This window comes from Phaethon lepturus, unplaced genomic scaffold (assembly GCF_000687285.1).
Source record: "Phaethon lepturus isolate BGI_N335 unplaced genomic scaffold, ASM68728v1 scaffold31329, whole genome shotgun sequence".
Lineage (NCBI taxonomy): Eukaryota > Metazoa > Chordata > Aves > Phaethontiformes > Phaethontidae > Phaethon > Phaethon lepturus.
The window spans coordinates 6,135-20,487 of record NW_010561919.1 but is presented as its reverse complement, the minus strand read 5'-3'; the positions used below and the strand labels follow the sequence as shown (position 1 = coordinate 20,487).

At 39.3% G+C, this 14,353-nt stretch overlaps 1 protein-coding gene across 1 annotated transcript in view; it reads left to right on the top strand.

Annotated features, from left to right (window-relative positions):
- The window catches only part of CNOT7 (CCR4-NOT transcription complex, subunit 7), a 19,544-nt gene extending 15,460 nt beyond the window's left edge, over positions 1-4,084 (top strand). The window contains exon 6 of the mRNA XM_010294130.1: positions 2,379-4,084. Coding sequence (XP_010292432.1) covers positions 2,379-2,507 — 129 coding nt within the window. The 3' untranslated portion in view covers positions 2,508-4,084. The remainder of the gene's footprint in view (positions 1-2,378) is intronic.
- Positions 4,085-14,353: the final 10,269 nt, after the last annotated feature.

Sequence of the window (14,353 nt, the reverse complement as noted above, 5' to 3'; positions counted from 1 at the left end):
GGAAAAGAGTGTTTGTTTTAGCCACTTCTAGCTAAACTTGCAGGCTATAGGTATTAAATAATGACTTTCAGGCTGCTGTGGAGAATGTTCACGCATTTGTTCCTTACCATGGAATAAAGCACAGATTAATTCAGGTTCTAAAAGATGATACATTGGTCAATTAATTCAAGGTTTGCAGCAAGGGAAGTTGGGTCTTAAAAGCTTCACATATTCTTGCTACTTGTCTACATACAATAGGAAGATATTATGATATTTTGCATTAACAAAACAAACATTGAATGGGCCTCTTCTGGAAAGTAGTTGCACTGGACAAATGCCAGTGCATGTGAACATGGCACTCTGCCAGCAATTTAGTGTGTCAAAACAGATGGCAGTAGCAAACCTCATCTTTTAATAAGGTTTAGCATTGTATGCTGAGGTGTGTACCTTCTGTAATCTGGCCTTTTGTATAAAGGAGAAAATGATCAGGAGTTTCACTGGTGAGAGAGCAGGTGAAAAATAAATGCTGTGATTTTAAGCTGGTTTGCTCATCCGAACACTGTTCTGCCTCTGCTGGAACAGTTGCAGTTGTGAAGCAGGTCATGGGCTACAGATGCAATAGTTGTGTTTGTGATAGCATCCAAGCCCATGATGCGGTTAGCTGCTGTCTGCCTGGTATTGTTAATCTTCCACTCTTGAATTTGAAACAAAATCCAAAGCAAATAAGGAGGAAGGGGAAGTGTATGATAATCATGCCTAAGATACTGCCTTTCAAGTTAGTTTTCCAGAGGAGAAGGTTCAAACCCATGATCGTTTATCTCATGAGATGCAGCTTGTGCTACATGGCAAATTAGCTTCTTGAATTTGTTTACCAAAAGCTCTTATTGGAAGAAGTAGAAATCTTTGAGGTTTTTTTTAGTGCAAAACACTTGCTTAATTAAGCCAGCAAAGATGGATTAATTAGGATGATTTTTTCCCCAGTACTTTCAGAGATTCTTTGCAAATAGAATCACAGAATAGTTTGGCTTGGAAGGGACCTTTCAAGGTCACCTAGCCCACCCCCCCCTGCAATGAGCAGGGACATATACAAATACAGCCTTTCTAAATAAGGGCACAGTAGCCAGCAGAGAGAAGTATACTTAATGTGCATTTTTAAAGCCTTTTCAGTAGAGTTAATTGTTTAACAATGTATTTCTGAGTGGAAAAACTTTGTTTTACAATGCTTTTAGAGGTACAAAATTTTGTTACTAATTGCTGTGAAGGAGTTGCAACTTGCTGGGTTTTGGACTGCCAGCCAAAAAGTCACTGATCTTTTTCTTCCCATCGGAAATACATACTCATACTACAACAGTAGAGCTGTTGTTCTGGGGCACTGCTGGGGGCTTTAAAACTTATAATTGAGGTCTCCAATTCCTGCAGTACAGAACTTTCCATCGAGACTGTGCTGCTAAGAGCAAAGCTTAAGGGAGGAGTTTTCAGCCTGTGTGGTATATGCAGTCTTCTGCATTTAGACTGTGTATTGTGTCCACCCTGCTCCTGCATGATTCTGGCTGTCTTACATTTCTGATGTTGATGACGACTCGGAATGTCAACCACTGGGATGTCCAGGGTTGCCATGAAGTTTTTAGGGTGAAAAATTTTTGTGTATGTCTTTTTATGTTTGTGGGGTAATTTGTGGTTTTGCTTGAAAACCTAAGTCTAAAAGGTAGAATATCATGGGGTTTCATATGTCTTCCACTGAAAAGTTCTGTCTGCAGTTAAGACTTGTAAGGCGTAACTGCAGTCTTAGTACAAAATTTACTTTTGCTGTTCCTTATTAAATGAAGTCCCCCTCCATGAGGAGCTAGCTGGAAATGCATCTTTCTGCATTTCTCTAAACTCCATAATGGATTTTTGTGCTCAAACATTCTCCCCACCCTCAAACCTTTATAATATAAATCAGGACATACCTCTATTTCAAGACACAGTGTGATGAAAACCCTACCACTGAGGAGTAGGTAGCATGTGGGCACCGATGACAGATGCTAAGCATATGCCTGTTGTGAGAAACTCCACAGAAATCAGTTGGAGAAATATCTTTGTTGCATTTGCAGAAAAGTGAGTGATAACTGACAATACAAAATTATCAGAACATTACATTTGTCCCATTTCATCAGGAAAGGTGCACAGGAAGACTGATTGTATTCCTTGACAGATTTACTTTAAAGAATCATGTCATATATCACATTTTGATAATGTGTTAAGATTAAATGTGGTGTTATGTTAATTATGTCATCTTTTGCACCTCGGGATTTGATATCATGCTAAATACAAAGTAACATTTTAGCGCCTTTCTCTAGTTCTATTTAAACTGAGCCTTTTCTTTGGCAATAATTTGTGTCTCTCTCTTAACTCTTCAGATGTTCTTTGAAGATCACATTGACGATGCCAAGTATTGCGGCCACTTATATGGCCTTGGTTCGGGGTCATCATATGTACAAAATGGCACAGGAAATGCATATGAAGAAGAAGCCAACAAACAGTCATGACATGAAATGAAAGGCCATCTTTTTGACCTCTACATGCTTGTATATAGGTTTTATCTCTGGTTGAACCCCTTGGACAATAAGGCTTTTTTTCCCCCCTTTCTCAGCACACTTTCTTTTCTGCCTTTCTGTGTACTAAACCTGACTGTTCCTATCACAAATTTTGATCTTAATATTGATTGTAAAATTTTCTGGGTTACATTTTGGCCTCATAACTACCCCATTTGTAAAGAAGCATGTATAGGATCAGCGTGGCAGAGAGAAGGGGAAAGCTAAATCATAATGAATAGTCTGGTAAACTTACCTATATCGGTCTTCTAGTTTTTTGTCTCTTTCCCTTCCCTTCTCCAAATTAACTGGCACTGATTGTAACTAACTTCCCCATTCATGTCTGTTCCTTCCAGTATGCAGGCGTTTTAGCTATTCAAGATTGTGGACCATCAAATTTGCACTTTAGAGAGCAACTCTGACTCAGATCCTCTGGTTTATTTGAAGTTTTGTTTGTTTTTCTTTTGCCCTCAGCTAGAAAACAATCATCTGCCAAGTTTACACTGTATTTGCTTGGTATCTCAACCCACAGAACGTGACTTATTTGCTGCATAACTTTCATTTGTTCAAGCGAAACAAACTACTGAAATCATAGTAACTGCTGTTACTTTACTAGTGTTCAGTTGTCTTCAAACACATCCTGCACATGTCAACTGCTGGTTGGCCTGCTGCTTTAAAACCGCTCTGTGATGGTGGAAAGGAGCTTGAAAAAACAGCTTTACACCCTTCAGGAAAAGAACAGCTATGACTGTAGCATTTTTGCCATTAAGCTGAGAGTTGGAGGATATTGGAATAGTAGGCGTTTTGTAATGTCACACTTCCCTTGATTAACTTCCTAGCTTTTATTCTAGTAATGTACACTGCAAATATTTTTTATGAAGTCATATTTATTATGTACTTGACGATTTTTGAAAGTCAGTTTAGTTGAAGATAAAACCCAAAGATCTGAAAAAAATACTATTTAATTGAATTATTGAATTAGAAAGACAATTAAATCGTGCTTTTTTTGTAGTTGCTACAAAGACAGATGTTACAGATTTTTGTTGTAAGACAACAAAATATAAATAACTTATAGCTAATAAAGTTACCTGAGGAGTGTAATGCTAGTTTATTTTTGAGTATATCTTAGCAATATATTTTAGATATATTGTTTTAAAGGACCCTAAAGTACGTTCTTAACTCTGCATAGCATGTGTACAGAGCAGTTGTGCAGGAAGGATTTTTGGTATTGAATAGCTAAATACTAGCCTGAAATGATGGAATGTGCGACATTGTGTGCCTGTGTGTGCGTGCGCGTATGTGTGTGCGTGTTCGGCACAGAAATCAATAGTAAAAAAATCTCCAAATGTTCGCCAAATTACTCTGTTTTACCTTGTACTGAAAAACAAAAAAATGAAACACCTTTTTTCATTGAGTTACGATGATGTAACTGGGTGGTCCTTTTTAAACAACAAATAATTTGCATAACAGAGGGTATTTGTTTTTAAAGCTTTTGTAAATAAAGGCCTAAGAGATGTTTTCTTACATAACAACAGACTGGTGGTTTTGTTGCAAAATATTTACTGCTCCCTGGCTGATTCCACTTTCAGAGCAGAATTCTGTTCATGTGTTTCCAGTCACTTCATGCCTACTGACCTGTGCTGCAGGAGTGGTGATTACAATTTACTGCTGAGGCATCCAAATCCCATTAGTCATTTACTTTAATACCATTATGCATTAGATGATGGTGACTTGTTTTAACTTTAGTTGTCTTTGGCTTTAATAAGATAGGGACTATCTAATGGAAAACAGGATGGATTCTTACTTTGGCATCAATCTGTTTTTTTTTTTTTTTCCCCCACACTTGAACTGTAGGTTTATGTGGAAAATTTGCATATGCAGGGAGTGAAGAACCCCTGAAGTTTGATGTATTTGCTTTAAAGTTCAGCAGCTTTGCCTAAAGCATATGGATACAACTATCTGTGGTTAACTTTTGAAGGGAATGACTCTTGGAAGAACTTTGATGGGTTTTTGTTTTGAAGTAACTTTTTAGCTGTGGATCAAAGCAAGTTTTTTAGAGGCTTCTAAAACAGTAGAAGTTTTAGTTCCGATTGGGATGCGCTTTGAAGCGACTGCTGAGCATCCCACATGCTGTGCTGTGCTTTGCTTCCTGTCAGGAACCTGTCAGAGCTTGGACTCCTTTTGGAAGAAGCTAAACCCAAAGATGCATAATAGGTGTGCGCTTCGTGTCCCAGCTGCTAATGAGCACACAGTCTGCAGCACCAGGCTGAGTTTGCCTAAGCCCTAGTCTAAAATTCTCATGGGGCATCTGATTTTAAGCAATTCTACTCTTCAGTTTTCTTCCTGTAAGAAAAGCTTTTCACAAAAGCCACCCATCGGCATGAAACTAAGATTATGCTTTATTCTGTGTGAAAACTTTTGGTCTGATCAATGTGATCTGTTGAGTTGATTAACAGCTGGGGAGATGTCTGTGCATCATTCAGTTTCCATGGCAAAATTAGATTGAGTTTCCATTAAGGAGTGATTTAAGTGGTGAATTGTAGAGATTATGAAAATAGTAATTTCTTCTTATGTGTAGGAACATTACTTGTAAACTGCAGAGCCTGAAATCTGAATCTGTTTCCAAAGTGGACAACTTTAATTGCTTTTTGCAAAAATAAATGTTCAGGCACAGTTCCAGCTGTCTAGACATGCACCTTTTTGTTCAGTGACAAGAGTTCTCCTTCCAGGCCTCTGCTCTTCCCAAGCCATTTAAAATATATTATTGTTTGAGTAGGTTTGTCATCAGAAATGCAATATCAAAAACTGTTATATTTGATCTTTCTTTTTTTAATTCACTTGTCTGACTCCAAAAGCCAAAAATATGAGTGTTCCAGGAACATGATGTTCTGTCACTTCTCTCTCTCTTTCTCTCTCTCTCTTTTTTTTTTTTTTTTTTTTTTTTTACTTTAAGCATTTAATCCCCGTGCTCATTGAAACTAGGCAAGAAGGATCTTTGGGATGGAAGAAAATAGGTCTGGAATATATTCGGAGTATTTGAGGCTTTTTCCCATATGAATTTGGGGTTGACCTGTAACCTCAGACGTCCAAGAACTTTCTATAATCATATCTGACTGGTTACTCCAAGAATAGTTCATCCCTTCACACAGAAAATGAAGCAAAAGTATCAGGAAGTCGGCACTGAGCAAGGAGCTTCTGACTAAACTCAAACATAGAAAGGAAGTGTATGAAAGACAGAAGGAGGGACAGGTGACACTGTCTTAAGTGTGTGGATTAAGGAAGCCAAGTCTATCTGGAGTTGAATCTGGTGAAGGACAAGAAAAGCTTCTACAAGGACATCAGGAGTAGAGAGAGAGAGAAAATGAACGAATGCCCCCTGACTGCTGAATGGAGGCAGGAGACCTACTTGACAAAGCACATAGAAAAGGCCAAGGTACTGAATGCAGCCTTTGCTTTGTTTTTTACTTGTAAGACTTGCCTTCGGGAATCACAGGTTTCTGAGATGCCCAGGAAAGTCTGGAATGAGGAAGACGTTTCCTTGATGGAGGAGGATCAGGCTAGGAACATTTAAACAAATTGGACATAAAGCAGTTCAGATGACCTGATAGGGATGCACCCACAAGTGCTGAGGGAGCTGACTGATGTCATTGTGTGGCTCTTCTCCTTATCTTTAAAAGGTCAAGGTGGTAAGGGTAGCTTCCTTAGGAATGGAAGAGAACAGATGTCACTCCTGACTTAAAGAAGGGCAAGGAGGATGCAGGGAACTGCAGGCTGGTCAGCCTCACCTTGGTGCCTGGAAACGTGATGGAGAAGATAATCGTAGAAACCGTTTCCAAACAGAGTGGGTAAGAAAGTGATTAGTAGTAGTCAGCTTAGATTTATGAAGGGGAAATAATGTCTGACCAGCTTGCTGTATTTTGCCCTCTTTTGAGCAGGTATACTGGACTAGGTGATCACCACAGGTCCCTTCCAATGCTAACTCTTCTGTGATATTAGAGCAGACTTCTGTAGACTGCACTGGATTCTTTTGTCTGAAATAGATGAGGCGTGGGTATGGGTGTTCTGCACCCAGAAGGTACATATGCTTATTGGTCACCCAGAGGATAATCCATGCAGTGAAGACTGGTTACTTCATGTTGTATAGCATGGACTAGAAGAAATAACGCGTGCAGACAGCCTGTTTTGTGTAAGGTCCATGCTTTCCCTCCTCATGTAGGCTTTTGCTCTTGCAATGTTGTGCTTTGCTGAAAGAACAGAGATGTGGTTGATTCCACTTTCAGGTAATGGGGCATGTTAAACTCTTGAAGCAAAAGGAGACAGTGTGCCTTGGAACCGGTTATTGTTCATCTGGTTTTCTTTAGTTTAAAATTACTGTATCAAAGATAATTTCACTAGTATTGCTTGAAATGTGGGAGCCTAAACAATGCAGAGAGCAAACAATGGGTCGGAGTAGTGTCTTAAGAAGATGATTAGTCACAGTGGGAGAAGCTGGTTGATAGCAAGTATGTTTAGCTGTACATAAATCCAGTTGAGAGTTACTTCTGCTGGGTTACAAGTTGTGTTTCTGTTAGTTACACAGCACTGATGGTATTAATTTTCTTGCTGGGTTAGTAACCTTAAACGCTACCTGAAGTAACAGGGCATACTTCAGAACGAAAGTTACAGAATCAAACCTGTCTTTTGAGGTGTCCTTGTCATAGAAACCAACATGGCAGATGTACAATTTTGTAGTATTTTCATTTCATAGTTGCAAGTAAAATTTCCTACCTTACAAGTATTAAGAAATCTTGCATTTAATTGTGTTGGCTGAATGTTCTTGAGTGGTAGTACTTGTTCAGCTCTGTAAACCTTTTTTGTGTAATCCTTTTGCAGTTGGTTAGCCCTTCACCTATTTTTCTGAGCAAATCAGCTGGCAAAGTGCTAGTCTGATATGCTTTGACCAGATTCTTCTAGATATTCCACATGAGGAGGGCTTAATGCTTGAGTACCGAACTTACTTATTTGAGGGTATTTGATGTTATGTGGGATTTTGATTTAGAGAAGTGATAAAGCCAGATACAGAAAACAGCAACAGAAACACATTATAGCAATTGTATGTACAGCTGAATCACAATACGAACATCATTCCCTTTACTGATGTCTATAGCATGCTCACCGTCATGGTGCTGGGTGACCCCAGTCACCAGGAAGGAGCACATGGGTTGAAGCCAGCTCAAGCCCGTTGCTCTCATCAAAGTTGATTTTGCTGGGTTTTGCTGGGTGATCAGTTTTTATACTGTTGGGCTGAGCCATATACACACTTCCCCATGTTGGTGTGGCTGGCTCAGGAAAAGAATTCTATTGATTATTTTAGGGAAAGCCATCTACATAACTAGCTGACAGACTCGCCTAACACAGTTGGTTATCTACAGCAAAGGATACCGCTGGTCTCCTTGGTGTTGAGATCAGGTCACATTCTTTGACAGCTGTGGTCACTTCCTACATTCTTTTCTGAGCTTCATAAGCATACCATCCTTGCTTATCTTCTCTGAGCCTTCTTCATTGAAGGGGTTCATTGACCGGTCACAGAATGAAAGTGTGGCTTTATAAGGCCAAATGTTGCTTTTATTTATTTTAAATGTGCAATATATTAATGTCATTCAAAGCAAGGAAAAAACCGCAGATGTAAGCCTCTGCATCTTCACTTAGGCTTCCCCAATGGTCTGTTTTTGTTTTGCTGACATGTTCTTTGGTTGTTTTTTTCCTCACATTTTCTTGTCACTTTTACTTGAGAACATGTGTTTCTGTGTCCTCTCTTTTAAACTCCCAACTGGTTTCTCAACCTTGAATTAACTAACAATTCACCTAAACCAGTTGAGTACGCTGAAAGGAAGAAATTGCTTCTGTAATGAATCAGTTTTTACAACTTCCCTGGAAGTTCAATATTCCATGATGTTAATGGATTTAGGATGGCATGGGTTCATTGCAATTTATTAACTTGTAGAATAATTCTTCTAAGAAGTGAATTTTTAAATAAAATGGACTACTTGAGATTTTTATGTAACACCACCAAGTCAGTGATGGCAAAGAAAGCCAAAAGCCTCCAGTATTTGTTTGACTACCACAAATTGTTTGTAGAGTTTGAACAAAATAATAAAACCCAATTGTTATGTAGAGTAAAACACATAGGTTGTCTTAGCGTACTTTCCCATTCACACTGTGAAGTTCTTTTTCTGGTATTTCTGAACTTTAGTGTACCTTGGTTGGTTTACAGGAGAGATTGTTTTGGTGTTTTCTTCCCTCTTGCCTGACTAGGTATGGTAGAGAAATGTGGAGGATTCTTCTGTGTTATTTTAGCAGTCTTGGGTTGGGAATGAAATGTGCTCATTGATGCCAACTGTGAAGATCTGATTTCTACAGAGATTCATCTTGTCCTTTTTCTGCCAGCACAGATGAGATTTTTTTTCTGTCTCTGCTAAAGTGGGAGCATTGTCTTGCCTGTGTGTGCTCTTCCCTGTGCTCATGAGATACTGCCTCAACTAACCGCGTTGGATGATGCGAGGAAAATAGATGAAGGGAGGAGAGGGGGAGCCTTCCCTTCTCTGTGCATCAGGTAGAAATTGGCAACAGCTGAACTTTTTGAGCTGCACTACAGAGAACATGCTTTATCTCTTCCAGGGTAGCAAAGCAGAGCTATGGTTGTAGTTGGCAGTATCTTTTATTTACCTTTCATCATGTAGTAGCTGAGCTTTGCAAGCTCCCCCTTCTCCTTTGTTCTTGTCCCTCTGCATGCTCTGGAGTCTATCTGTAGTATCTATGGTAGTGTTTTATATGAAAGTTTATTGGTAGTGTGCTTCTGTCATCACTAAGCTACTGATTTTCTGTTGCATCTGTTTGAACTACTGGCTGGTTTAATCTCCGATATGATAGAGGAAATAACTGGAAATAGGTTCCTGTTGTTCAGGCTGTAACACACAATTTGTGTATCTTGTGTACGTTGTCTTTAACTGGGGCCCCTTCTTACGTGAAATGAGAATTACTCTATTTTCAGAAGAAAAAAAGGAAAATTGCTTCATGAAACGATGACTGTCAGGAAGTGTTGGGTCTGTTCTAGTTATGCCAGTCAGGTAAACTGTGAGCATGCAGGAGGTGGGAAAGGGGATATGGCTTACAGCATACTCTTCCAACTGCTGCAATCAAAACTGTTGGGCCCATCTGCTTGAGAAGATTAGAGTGATCTAGGATGAAGCATGTAATCACTGCCTCAAATACTGGAAACTACACAGCAAGATTTCAGGATCTGAGTTACTCTATTTCAGTGATGGGTGCCATTAGGAAAACTTGGAGAAGTGAAGGAATTCTCCATCTAGAATAAAGTTTGGAGGGAGAGAGATAAAAAGGATGTAGATATTGATTGTACATTTCAAATGAAAGACTCTCCAATCTGGACTTCCCCTCGTCTCTTCCCCTTCCCTGCCATAAAAGAATGATGATAAAAAAATTTAAAAAGGAAACGACTGAAAAACTGTGGAGGGAAAGTAGGCGAGGCTTGCCTTAGGTTATGTCAGATGCCACTTGCTCAAAATTTCACCCCAGAAGGCGGCTGCTTTTCCTGTCCTCTTACCAGGTCACTGGTGAACAAGTGATAGCTGCAAGTGCAGTGGCAATAAAGACACCCCACCACCCACAGAGCATAGCAGCATGTTCTTTTTTTAATCTTGTTGTTTTGGATGAGAATGTTTGTGTATGGTTCAATACAAATTTTTATGGAAGGGTTTTAAATAAAAGATGGGAAAAGCTCAGAGCATATACTGCAGGTTATGTCTGAACTGGAACAGGTGAAAGCTGTTTTCATCTTTACATAACTGTTCCTGCATTTTTAGAGGCCCCTGCGTAGACAGTCTCATTCCTCTCTGCAGCAGAGGCGGATCCAACACTTTCCTAGGGGAGACCGTTAGCAAAGTGCAAAGAGTGGAAAGTCGGGCAGATGGGAAGAATCTGGAGAACCCTCATGAAGCAAAGCTGGTGTGGGTGACAACCCTGGTAAGTAACATACTTCCCTTCCTTGCACCTCTTTAGTTCTATGAAGCCAGGTGCGTTTAAGAACCCCCTCTTTTTTAGGACAAAATTCCACCTCTTTGACCTTCAACAGTATCCAAAGGAGTGAAGGGGTGTTTGCTCTGCCAGCATGAATACAGGGATTGTTTCACCCATGAAAGACCAAAAAGGATTTGGTTCCCTCTTGACCTGTTTCACAGTGTAGGTGCTTTGTGAGGTGCTAGGGATCTAGCAGCTAACCTGAGGAGGGAAAACTTACCTATAAAAACGAAAGATTGCTGGTGAGGGGCAGGACAGGTAGAGCATCTGTGTTGTTAATGAAGCCAAAGTAGAGATGATGAGCTGCTGTTCAGGTACACTGTCAGTAAAACTGAAGGTAGTGTGTCAGTGACTACTCTGTACATGGCTTGCTGAACATGAAGCATTTATTTGAGCAATACATTAACAAGTGGCAAAGTTATACACTAAATTTATGTAGAAATACTGCCCACCAGCACATCAGTCAACTGAATCAGTGCAAGGACTCTGTCCAAATAATGACTAACAGCTACAGCATACCATGCACTAAAACAAACTTGCTTCCTGCAACCTTTCTGAAGTCTTGCTTGAAGACCCTGATTTTACATACACAAACAGTTAAAAATAATTAGCAGTGTTTCATTAATTACCTGCCCACAGTTGTAGGCTACTAAAGAGCTTTCAATCTGCAACTTAAACTGGACAGTGGTTTTTCCTTCAAGTTAAAGAATTAAAGTGCATAGCAGTAGCTGTGTTTAACTGCTCAGTGGGAGGAGCTCACCAACATGTAGGTGTTCCATTTTCTGCACAAAAATAGTTCTCTGTGAAGACTTTGAGCACTCCACCACCAGTACATCAACTGACATAGAACGTGTGGACCACTTCTGATGCAGACACGTATTGGATTTGCCTTAACCTACAAATTAAGGAAGCTTCTTATGCATATGGGGAGCTATGATTCATATGACTGTTTACATATATACAAAATAAATTTAACTGTTGTTATTAGGGACTCAGGCTCACCTGAGGAGTCTGTAGAACTCGTTCAACTTCCAGTGAAGCCTGAAATTCAGTCACACCGCTAGACAAATATCAGGGCTATTATTTTCTTTTTAGCAAAAAAGTAGGTTAGTAACTGTACAGTAGGTAAAAAGCAGTCTTTAAAAAAAATACAGAAATTACACAAAAGGCTGTAGTAAAGTGCCTAGCAAGAATATAAAGAACAGGAGAATCAGTACAACCAGACAAACAATATTGCATCCTTGCTCCCCTTACCTCTTCACATATTCTCCTGCATGTACTGTAACAGCATTGATGCTCAATGACAATATGTCAAAAAGGCAATTTTCACTTCACTATATAAAGCATTAGAGAGCTTAAAAGCCAAGAATATAGTCATGTCAGAAATTATACTCTGGAGCATGATCAGCTCACTTTTGTCCATACTCTATGCAGTGAGAACTGACAGGAACCTTCAACAACCTGCTGACAGTGCTCTTCACAGAGGCACAGCTCATACCCATCCTGAGAGCAGCTGTGGCTACAGCCTCTGGCTCAGATCTGCTGAACATTTACCTCTGGGCTACCATCATTTCTCCTTCTCCTCCCTTCATCAGCATGTGTTTCCCATGCCTCCATCAGTTTTCTGCTACTCTGGCTACATCAAAGCTGCAGATTGTTTAGGGCTATTGTGCTTTCTAAGTGTGACTTGAGAGACATGGAGAAGCTAGGCATTTCTCCATCCCATATCCCTATCCCTGTCCTTTCTCTGCATTGATCACCAGCCTTACTGAGAGCTCTGAGAGTCCTGGATGCTGTCAGGGATGCTGACATTTGTATTGAGAGTTCTATTTCCGTTGTGGGTTTTGCTGGGGAAGAAATCTGTACTTTGTCTTTATGTAAAAATATGCAGCAATTAACACTAAAGCTCAATATCAACTTTTTACTTGTCATTTTTCAAATCCTTGCTCCATGACAAACCACCCTGTGACTAACTGCGTAAAAAACACGACTATACAGATAGAGAACTTGCAGTGGTTAAAAATATATTTTCCCTCTCCCCCTTATCCCTTGACAAGTTAGCCTTTGAACAAACACCAACATGAGGTAAGCTGACAGAACAACACAGAATAAATAGCTGTGAAAAACTTTTGGTTGCTAGATGTCTGCAGGCATCATGTAAACTGTATGCTACGTTCATGCTAGTTTAAAAAAAGGTGTTCTACATCAAGGGATCCACACTCTGGCACTTCTGGTAAGAAACATGTTTTTAGACTGGTAAAATATTGAGATGAAAAAAAAAAGTAGTAGTAAAATAAATGCAATTTTCCTCACTCAAAGCCACATTTGTGCTCCAACTTCTATCACTTAGGTTGTAAACCCAGGAAAGACAAATTTTAAAGCTACCTGCCTGTGGAAGAGTTAGTAAGATTTTTGCTTTCAGATATCTGTCACTCAGTCCTGCTGCCAGTTTTCTAAACAAACAACTGGCATCTTTACACTGTGAACCAACCTGCTAAGTGACTCAGGTTTGGTAACACAAGTACTTTCTGTTTCAACTAAGCTTTAGTCTGAGAGGTTTGAACTTTTTTTGACTAGTCTTTTTATCTAGCCATCTAGAAAGCATAACTAAGTTCCTCCTAAAGTTGTTTTCATAACAACAATTTGCATTTAAATGTAAACACTGATACCATAAATGTAGTGTATAGAAAAGGCACAAGACAATTAGATTTGCGTTGCTGAAACTTCCTTGACCTTAAAGTTGATAATGCATCTTTTATATCCTGGCTGGTAAACTCCGCTCCTAAGAAAGCTGCTAGCTCCTAACTTAATTGAAGGGGGTTTCCTATGTGCAGCAGCTTGGCTTTGTGGTATTGCAATCAAACATCTGTTGTCCTGTAAATGCAAATATCACAGGTTAGAACAGTACATCTCCTTGATTGTACATAATATTTGTTAAGTTATGCAGTAAGAAAGGTAGTGTCTTAAAGAACAAGTGAAAAAAGGAATCTGAGACAACTACTGATTAATTCCAAAAAACTAGGATTTTGAAAGACACCGGCCCTCAGGAATACAGGTTGGTAAAAAGCCTTTTGGATCAAAGTTAAGTACTAACATTTGTTTCGTGAGGGGTTAACAGGTCCAAATGGGACAATAGAATCCCCATTTCATAGCACTGTCCTGTGTAGCTCCCATCAAAATCCCCAGCTGGCCAGCTTCATTTATGTGTTACTCATCTGAATGCTGGCTTTTTATCACTCCACTTATCAGTGACCCACTGTAGCATTCAATGTAACAAAGTTTTTTTTTTTTCCCCCCCTCTGCAACTTTTCAAACTATTGGTAGTGCAGAGCTGAGGGAAAATGGAGCTTTTGCAATAATGTGTTCCAAAAATAGTCACTTTGCTCTGGTCTCCTTATCTTCGAAAATTTCTTAAGCACTCAAAAGAAAATACAGTCCACCAAGCCACTAAACCTATTCCTAATCAACACTGCCTGTTTTCCCAATTCATAAAGCCAGTAGTGCAATAATTGCATTGGAAAGTCAGCTACTAATAGCAATTTGAATCAACAAGTGAATTTTCAAAACCAAGGCAAGAACATGGACTGATACATAAATAGGTCACATTTTTCTTGTGCTGAATATTGAAGTAAAACCAGCCATTGAATTTTTACAATAGTAAATTCAGACTTTTTTTTTTTTCATTTCCTAATACTCAGAATCATCCTTCACTGTTCAACAACAGT